The 10,518-nt window shown below is 34.5% G+C and overlaps 1 protein-coding gene across 1 annotated transcript; it reads right to left on the bottom strand.

The window, feature by feature from the left end:
• Nucleotides 1-6,921: 6,921 nt before the first annotated feature.
• On the bottom strand, nt 6,922-7,717 carry LOC132286521 (mini zinc finger protein 1). Its single transcript, XM_059788874.1, has one exon. The coding sequence runs from the start codon at nt 7,467-7,469 to the stop codon at nt 7,206-7,208; it is 264 nt and encodes an 87-aa protein (XP_059644857.1). The 5' UTR covers nt 7,470-7,717; the 3' UTR covers nt 6,922-7,205.
• Between the last annotated feature and the right edge of the window lie 2,801 nt (nt 7,718-10,518).

The raw sequence follows: 10,518 nt of genomic DNA, 5'->3' as shown, positions 1-10,518 counted from the left end.
TAAGATACGGGATTGACTAGTTGTATCGTTGGCATCGTCCCGTGTTCTGTTGAGCTATTGCCGTGGAACCCTCTACTGGAGAGGAGGGTTGTCGGGTCCTGGCTCCAAAGGAGGATTTTCGTTCTGAAGTTCGGACTGAGGGTCGTTTGGTGGATCGTTACGCTGAGCGTCAGAACAAAGTCTTTTATTTTCTTCATGTAGAGTGTTGATTTGCACCACGTTGGCTTCTTGAGTTTGTCTCAACGCGTTGAACTGTTCAATACTGGCTTCATTGGCTTGTCAAAGGACGTCAAGTTGTACTTGCATCTCTTCACGTATTTTCTACATGGTTTCTTGTTGTCGTGGTTGTGCAGCGTCTGATCCTATTGCTATACCAGAGCAATGTCGTATGCAAGTGGTAGAGAACGGATTTTTTTATTGAATTCCCATAGACGGTGCCAAAGTGTAAGTGCAATTTCTCACACCCGAACACTTAAAGAAATAAATCAAAGGAAATACACAAAATATAGATGGAGCAATAAACAATTTTTGAAGAAAGGAACAATTATGGGAATTCAATGATCCTTTTCATTCTCATTCATGCTCTATTTATAGGCTTTGTTCAAAGAATTACATGGAGCCGTTTTATGGCTTTATTCCCAGACATGGGTATTTGTGCTTGCCAATCGTGTGTATATTTCTTTTATTTCAAGCATTATGGACTTATGGGCCTGCCGAGATTAGGTTATTCATCGGCTCTTATGCCAAGCGAAGCTTCTTTTGTTTAATTGGGCTGAATTGACATGTGTGTTTGGTTTCTATTGTTGGGCCTCCAACTGATGGTGGGCTTCTGGGTACTTTTCTTTGGTTTAGTAATGGACTGCTTTTTGCTACCACGTGGTGTATTATGATTGGTGGGTACTTTTCCCTCCACACATGCCATTTAAGGGTAAAATTTTAAAATGTTGGTATCATGCTTGCTTTTGTGGTCCACGTCATCTTGTTTGTAAAAATACTTTGAGGATTGATTCTAGAGTACTACATTTGCACATGCGCATACTAGCATTCAATTTGTTAGGTATATGCTTAGTTGATCATTGCTTTGGTTATATCCTATTTAAGCTAGTAAGCTTTGAAGAGACATCATTCTTGACAAAATGACCTTGCATGCTAAATAACAACCCTTCTTAACCGAGTAACCGGGATTCTTACCTCATTAAGCATTGAATTCTCGCGTAAAAAAGTGAAGAGTTGTGTAATGAAAAGTGATAGTTGTTTTGATTTGTAACCTAGTTGGCTTAACCTTTTAAGTCCTTAGGGGTGTCTTAACACCTAATGCCCTAAAACTATCATGTTTGGGTGTTATTGAACCAACGCTCGTTATACAGGTCTTCTAGAGAGCTTAAGATATATTTATGTTGCATCATGCTCTCATCTTCGATCCCATTGGAAAAATAAAATAAAATAAAATAAAAGATTGAATAAAAGATTCATTTGTAGTCTTAACGATTGGTATTTGGGATATTTACTTGTTTAAGGCCGGTTTATGATCCTTACATTGATTTTGCTAAGATAACAACATATTTTGATACCGATTTACTAAAAAATGATGCAATAATTGATTTTGATTTACATGATTGGCTTACTTGATGTGTGGGGACTATATTTGCTTGCATGATGTTGAGATTTTGAGAATAACTTAGAAATGGCTGAAAATTGCATACTTGAGGTAGTCTTCTCTCGACACTTACTTGAAATGTGTTTAATGCTTCTTAAGTGAGAAAGAGCCTTTGATGTTTATGGGTATTATTTCTAAAAACCCTCACGAGACTTCACTCATCCACTAGGGGTAACCTAGGAGTTTAAAATGCTTATTGCATATGTTAAATGCAACCGTGATCCCTAGGAAAATGGCGTTATCTTTTTATTCCTTTATAGATTCTAGTTGTATAGTTGCTTCCTTTTATTTACTTCGTTGTTCATTACTAAGGGATTAGCAATATCTAAGTTTGGGGGTGTGATAAGTGCTGAAATATGCATATTTTAGCCTTTATTCTTATGATTGTTAGCACTTTAGCCCTATATTTATTCATTGCTTAGTACTTATTTGTGTTATTATCAATTTCAAGTTGTTGCACCAGAAAAGGGTTTATTCTAGTACATTAAAATCTTTTTGGAGTCAAGCAAAATACAGCGAAGGAATAAAGCTCTGGAAATAGCCAAAGTGAGAAATCACGATCGATCCTGTAAATCAATTCTGGTCAAGTCACGAACAGTTATAACTGGCATGGATCACAATCGATCCTGGTAAATATACAATTGATCGTTGGAATTCATGATCAATTGTGCATCGGGAAGAATCATTTTAGCGCTCGTTTCGAGCCCTAATTTCGAGACGCCAGGGTTTACGAGATTGCCTGACTTGAATATACGGGTCTGACTCATTTTAACCTCCAAGAGTCATCTATAAATACATAATTGAACCATTTTTATAAAGATTGGACATTGGGAATTGAAAAGCTAAGGAGAAATTCTAGATCTACTCTCTCTTTCTAGGGTTTCTACTAAGGAAGAAGAAGATGATGATGAACCCAAGCTTGGAGATGGATTGTGAGACCACCATGATGACATCTACCTTCTCTATGAGTGGCTAGTTCTTCACTTAAGGCTTGGATGAGCCCTAAGCTTGTGTAATTAAACTTTTGTCTTTCAATTTTGGGGATTATGTATTGTACTTAGTGCTTGGCCTTATGAATTCAAACTTGGTTGTACCAAGTTTATATTGATAATTCTTTCCATTGATTCTTTATATTGGTTGCATGTTGTCTTATGTGTGATTAATTGAGGGTTAATCTCTACATTGAATGCTCTTTGTAATTGTGCTCAGTGATAGCCACGCATGATTCTTATTGAATACAATTGCTAGTAGTTTGATGGATTATGCTTAGTCTTGATGGGTTGTACTGCACCTTAGAGTAATTGTAGTTAGGTAGATAATTCATACTTGATTTTGATAGTTCATGCTTATTCATTACAATTTGTAATATCTTCTTGATTATTGATGTGTATTTGTAGTCACATTTTCATTACAAAGTATTCTCCCCATTAATTGAAGGCATTTGAATTAGTTGCTTGAGTTTAGTGGTGTATTCCATACCCTAAGCGTCTCTCCTTATCACTTAACCCAAGTTTACTTTAGTTTTATTTCATTTGCATGCTCTACATAGTTAAATCACCATTAGCATAATCAACTAACAATCATCTTTTCAATTTCACACTCATTGATGTCAAGTTAAACTCCAAGCTAATAATCCCTATGGACGATCCATTCTCACTATATTAATGTATAAGTGTTTAAGTGGTTTTATAAATATAAAAGTTGATGCACATTTAACACATACAAAATATCTACATTTTTTTAGGAACACTCAAGAGAGCATCATCCATATTTGATGTTTTCGTTGAATGTGTTCCACAAAACGCATTGGCAGAGTTTGTTTCTTGATTTGATGCTTTAATCAATGTGTTCTATTTTGAAAGTACTATTTTACCATTTTCTTTTAATTAGAACGATCGGGTGCTATGCACCTCCGATCGTGATGAACCTTAGGTGTATCCCTAGATTTTTGGACATTCTAAAAATGATAGCAATGTCGGATTTACAATCCGACGGTCAGATTTTATTGGAGACCAACCGGAGAGTGGGGCAAAATGCAGTGTCTACGCATAACTATATGAATTATGAACAAATAAAAAAATGTTAACATTGTTTGTCATATACCCAATCAATCCCCTTAGCTCAATTATTGGGAAACACACAATCAATGATAGAGAAGAGTTTGAGTACAATGTAGAGAATCCCTGGAGGGATATAAGATATACAAATCTAAACTCACAACTCTAGAGTACTTGATGAAGCAAGTTATAAAAGCTCAACACTAGACCAAAATATTTGAAAGCTTAAATGATCTTCAAGAGAATGTTCAAATATACTAAAGCTTTTTTATGAATGAGCAAGGAAACTTGTATTTATAACCATTTAAGGAACCATAACCTTTTCGCCATTTAATGCACATGTGGAGGAAATCTTAATTAAAAGGGATTATTACATATAAATGGCGCTAATGACTTATATTCACCATTTGATAGAGTCAAAGTCTCATAGTTTCAATGAAATGAAAATATGAAAAAATATTATTTACCCTCACTGAGGTACCCACTTTTAGGTACATAGGTACCACTTTTTGTTCATGCATGTACCGACCACTTTTGTACCTGATGCATAAAAAAAAGTACCTATGTGCACAAAAAGTGGTACCTATGTTATAAAAGTAGTACCTCTATGCTCAAAACAAAAGTGGTACTTGATGCACAAAAAATGGTACCTCCGTGCACAAAAAGTGGTACCTGTGTGTCTAAAAGTGCTACTTTAGTGAGGCTAAATAGTTTTTTTCCACGTCCACGTCAGCATTTTGGTCAACTTCATTTTTATGAAACTTTGAGACTTTGACTTCATTAAATGGTAAAATATAGGTCATTAGCTAATTAAAAAGCAACTTTAAATTTTCGCATCAGGGTGTAGTATAACCCTAGCTGAAAGTTGGAGGACATATTTACAATAATTAATATTTGAGAGGTGTATTTTGCAGCAAGTCAAGAGTGTTTAGTTTACTCTTGCCTTAAAAAGAAAAAATGGGTGCATATATACATATCCTCTAGATGGCCATGCAGGTAAATTAATATATATGGTCCTCCTTGTGCGAATATGATGTGTACTTTCTTTGTTACAAAAAGGGAAATGCATGTGATGGCATGTTGCATGTTCTCTCTCTCCTTTCCGATTCAAGTGTGTGCCAGCTCCATTAGAATGTTCGATTGACATATACCTCCAGGCCTTTCACTTTCTCTCCAAAGTAGATGCATTTTCTGCATTACAATATCTAGCTTTGCAGGCATTCCACAAAAATCTACCATGCATGGCCAAATCTTTGGTATTTTAAGTATCCACTCCATCACAAGTGGATGCATTTTCTGCATTCCTTTGTAGTACTGCTCAATCCTGGATTTGGCTTAAACTGATTTATATGTATCATTATTGCTAGCAACTTGTGCAACTGATCAGATTGATAAAGTAGTGACTGCTAATTATATTGCAAAGTGAATGGCCAAAATGATTTGATTTTTCTGAAAATTATAGATTAAATATTATATATAGATGGCAAAACTAATGTTACTTGATTTACCTTTCCCCCTCCAAAAAAAATTACTTGATTCTTTCACTTTGAGGAACAAGAATTGAAAAATGGAATAATAATAATAATGACAACAATGATGATGTGCTAGGAACATGTAAAGTCACCACGGGGCTATTAGCCTAGGTGGTATAACTTCACTGGAGAGATGATGGTTCAAGCCCCAAAGTGGGAAGCCTCGGATCCCGTGTAGTAACAACATAGTGCTATAGCACGGCACTGGACGGTTGTAATTATTCATATGTATGGAGCGTTCACACATAAGAGTGATCACTACCGACCCTGTAATTCAACACCTATGTACATGTAGAGATATCTGGACTCATTGTATCTCAAAATTGTAAGAATCATTCAATAAAAGCTTAAATAGTAGCAAGTTCTTTGCAATGGAAAACTAGTTCCATGTAGGGTATTAAAATGAAATATCCATGCATCAATCCAATAACTATTGTTCCAAGTGTTTGCTACAATTGTAAGGCAATATTATATACTTGAAAAATTCTAGATATTCAATCCATTAGGGAGGACGAATATAAAGTACTGTTTCCACTATCAAATATTTCTAAAACTATATCTATATTCTTTCTGGTCATCTAACTTTTGCCTTGTATGTATAGATATATATATATATACATATGTCTTTATGTACGTATATACTAGTCAGTTCCACTGATGATCCCAAACAGGTGAGGTTTATTTTTCTACGACCTTAATTTATTTCCCGTTTAATTAACTTTAGTCACCTCCAGATCATGGCTAGAAAACATGATTAATATGTGGGCCTCTTATATATACTTTATAAAAATGATTCTAATAATAAAAAATTAATGTCTCTTTTGCACTAGTTAGTCCAACTGGTTTGCCAAGAAAGCTGAGCAATAGAAAATATGTCAAAAATATGTATCTCCGTGCTCTCTGTCGTGTGGTTTACTAGTATGCAGAAAGCTCCAAATAAATTAGGGCTTAAAATATTATTTGGCTTCACTGGCTTGAATGAGTGCAGCAGACCAAAACAGCTAGACAGATATGAAGTTGTGAAGTTGGATCATTTGATCTATCAGTTTGAGTCTCACTTCTATATATTAATTGCAAAGCATATATATATATAGAGCATGTTTCCTTCAATGGAAAAGACAATCCTATTAACACTTATCACCTTTAAATAAAAAAATAAAAAAAAAATCTTATTAATCAATATCAAAACAATTGGGATGTTGTATACTGCAAGTTTATACTACTACTTTTTCCATACCCTCCTTTCTATATGTTCTTTGTCTCAAGTTCAATGTTTAATCAAATGCTTAAGTTTCATATGTAATTCTTTATAAATTAGCACTCCATGACTTAGATTTGAAGGAAAAATGATTACAATTCTTGAATATTATGGGTTTTTTGCTTAGTTAATTCCTACAATCTATTATGTTTATATAATGGTCACTCATATTTGAAAAAAAAAATCCAAAATCAATACTTAGTTTAGTACTTATGTAGCCAGAAACAATTTGAGCTATATATATATAAATTTCATACACACCATATAATCCTAAACCAATTATATTAACTAAAAGCAATATGAGTTCATTTTGTTGGGTCATCTTTCAATTAAGCTTCCCAAAACCTCTTTTACAAGTACGATGCCAATTGCTCAAAATTAGAATCATATATATGGCATAAGAAAAAAACTACTAGCTAGAGAAAGAAACAAGAGGGTCAAAACAATTGATTAATTATTCTTGCATGCTTTGACCACACTCAATTTAGTTTCTTGATATATATATATCTCAACTAAAATTACAGGATTCAATTTGTCAATGTGAAAATCAATTATTTTTGTACAATTATACCAACCACAATTAAACACAAACCAAAACCAGATGGTATTGGCAAATTACCATACACACAACCCTCCTCCTCTCTCTCTATGCTTTTACACTAGACACCACCATTAGAAGAAGAAGAAGCAGAAGAAGAAGGCTAAGAAGACTCACCAACTACCTCAGTGTCCACTTCCCTTCTGTGGAAGTTCCTGTGGCAGCCACAAGCGGCACAAGTAAGCGCACCAGGCGTCCCCTCCTCTCCGCTGGCCATGAATTCCCGGCACCCATCAACGGCATACCCTCCTATGTTCGCCGCGTGGTTCTTCTGGCACTCTGCATATCTCACACTCCTCACCATGGAAGAAGTACTAGATGTTCTTCCAGATCCACCCCTTTTAACAACCACTTGACGCTTCTTCATGATGTTTCAGCTCTAAGCCTCTAACCCTAATTTCTCTATCTTTTCTTAGAATTCTTCTAGATGGGGCACCCTCTGACCAGTTTACTGATCCAAAGCACCAGAAGCTGTATATATTATATATATGTGTGTGTGTGTGTTGTGAAGAGAGCTTCAAGAAAAAGTTAGCCTTGAGTGGGTTGATGTACCTTACCCTAATCCCAACATCTATATATGTTGGTGTGTGTGTGTGTGTATATATATATATATAAAATATAATAGTGACTTACCACTAGCCTTATTCAATCATTTTCTTCATTTCCTAGCTTTGGGTTAATTTATTAATAGGGCAAATATTCTATCCAGTGCCCTACTGTCCGGTCCAACTACTCTAACCCGGTCTCCAATCACAGCATGCCACACCACATAATTGTGGCATTTCTGTCATTTTGGCCAATAAAAAATGAAGACTATATATGCTACAAGATTACCTTCATATTTTGACAAAAAAATGGATGAATAAATTAGTCCTCTTCTGGCCTCTTTGGCTTAGTCGTTGGCTTGTTTGGTCATCACTTAGGTCAGGAGTTCCAGAATTAATAGGGTATCCCCAATTGTCTTGTAAGAATGTGAAAAAGATGGGTAGGAAAAGACTGGCTCTTATCCTCACACAGACCATAGGAAAAAAGAAAAAAGAAAAAAAAGAAAAGTTAAAAGAATTAATATTGGTCACTAGAAATGATATTCCAACCGCCTTGGAAGACTTTAAAACCCAACGCTGGCTGTTTTAGCACAATTAGGGCAACAATAGTAGCTAGCTAATTTGATGGGAAAGCTTTGCTTTATGGACAACACTGACTACTGATTGTTAATGCAAAATGATATGTGGGTCCAAAAATGATATTTTAGAGACAGGTTGCTGTGGCCCTTAAAACTGTGTCAACAACCCTTGTCTAAATTACCCAAGATTCTCCAATAACTAAGAGCCCATTGGCCACACTATGTGTACAAAGAAATCAACCTGACTCATCTTCATGACACGACCACAATACATAATTTCATAAGAATTTATATATATATATATATATATATATAACAAAGTTTTTGTGGATGTCTAGTATCTGCGGAAGCACAAGAGAATAGGCGTCCGAAAAAACAATATACACAGAATGCGTAAAATCTAAAAACTAGAACACGCTTAAAACTTAATTTAGAAGAATTGAGTAACTTAAATTTTCTATATATCGACTGAAAACAAAATATCATTAATTAGTGGGACATGATGAAAATGCACAAGTGTCAAAATCACAAGCAATGGTGGACATGGAAAGTGAAATGGAAAATATATAAAATCAAAACCTCATTTTGATTCAAAGGCTGTCACTATATATATATATATCTAACAAAGTTTTTGTGGGTGTTTAGTACTTGTGGGAGCATAAGCAAGAGCCGTACGAGACCGGAATGTGAAAGAAATAAAATTTATATTATACAGAGAAACGAGAATATGTGCGAATTCTAAAAAGTAAAAATTGTGCAAAAAGTCAGAGCAATTAATTTAGAAAAATTGAGTAATTTAGGTTTAGTAGTTATATATTTTAGTAGTTATATATGAAGGACATGAAAACAAAATATCACATGTGGGACATGATGAAAATGCACAAGTGTCAAAATCACAAGCAATATATGGTGGACATGGAAAATGAAATGAAAACTTCAGTTTATAGCACTTCGTTTTTTTTCTTTTCTTTTTTTGAAAAAATAAAAAATCTCAATTCATTTAGTAATTGGATTGCGTGTAGAGTTTATTCAACTGGTTAATGAGTAATGGATGTACCAAATCGTCATCCGAAACCTCCACCAATTGAAGTGAAGACATATGAGTGGGACAAAAGCACACGATTCAATTGTCAATCGCAAAAATGTGAGACAAAGACTTGTGGTGGCTAATCAGGAACGTGTTTGATTGCCATATAATCAATATATAAGATCTACCAGAATCACCTTTAAGTAAATATGCAGCTTAATTATTTTTATTAAATCAGAATCTTAGGTACATGTCAAATTGTGAAGCATCTATACATATAAATCTACACACACTATATGTATATGTAGGTGCAATAAGTCCACTTGACTAAGGAATAACTTATAAGTGAGCTTGCATGCACCATGCAATGAGTTTGCTCTCAAGGCCTATATACACACAACAACAACAACAAAACACACACACACACACATATAAGTATTGCTGCAGGGATATTGCATGCAGTTACATGTTTAATTATCCTTTTCTGGCCCAGCAGTAACCTGTAGCTAAAGCCATTTCAAGGGGAGAAAGAATAATTAACTGTACTAGTGACAGGCTTTGAATCAAAATGGTAGACTTACTATAAAATTTTGGAGGAGCAAAAGAGCACTAGCATTCTTCCCTATAATAGTTGTGTAAGACCAACATTTGTTTCTTCCAGAAAAATTTTAAATTTTAGCTCTATACGTATTAGTTCTTAATTAATTTGTTCAGACATATAATTTTAAATTTTAGCTCTATATATACATATTAGTTCTTAATTAATTTGCTCAGACATATAATTTTACCTCATGTTTATGAATGACTTTCATGCTATTTTTTAGTAAATTATCATTTGAAATCGGGTTCTTACATATATATTTGAAATTAAACTCCAAATTTTTTTTTTTTTTTTTTAGTTAAAAGGATAAGCTTGTATATAGAAAGGGAAGAATGTACATTGTGCCCTAAATAGAGAAGAATGAAAAACTTTAGCAACAAACATCTAAATCCAACATGAGAACAACTACTACAACAACACTTCAACCATGTACACACATCAACACACATCAACAACAACATTCATCAACCATAGCGGCAAGATGGGAGCCACACCAGCAACTGCATCCTTTAGAAGTATTCAATCTGACTACCCTCCCTCCAATTCTTTTAGGATAATAGCCACGACTGTCCACAAGCTGTGGAATTACCCTACAGGAAGAGTAACTGCAGCTATGACATAGAGGAGATTTGCTTCAATTCTGAATTACTTCTAAGCTTGATTAT

The sequence above is a fragment of the Cornus florida genome, unplaced genomic scaffold (assembly GCF_030987335.1).
Source record: "Cornus florida cultivar Cherokee Brave unplaced genomic scaffold, ASM3098733v1 CherokeeBrave_3.0.0_Hap2_Chr11, whole genome shotgun sequence".
Classification (NCBI taxonomy): Eukaryota; Viridiplantae; Streptophyta; class Magnoliopsida; order Cornales; family Cornaceae; genus Cornus; species Cornus florida.
The sequence above is the reverse complement of the archived record's forward strand: the minus strand, read 5'-3'. Positions and strand labels throughout refer to the sequence as shown.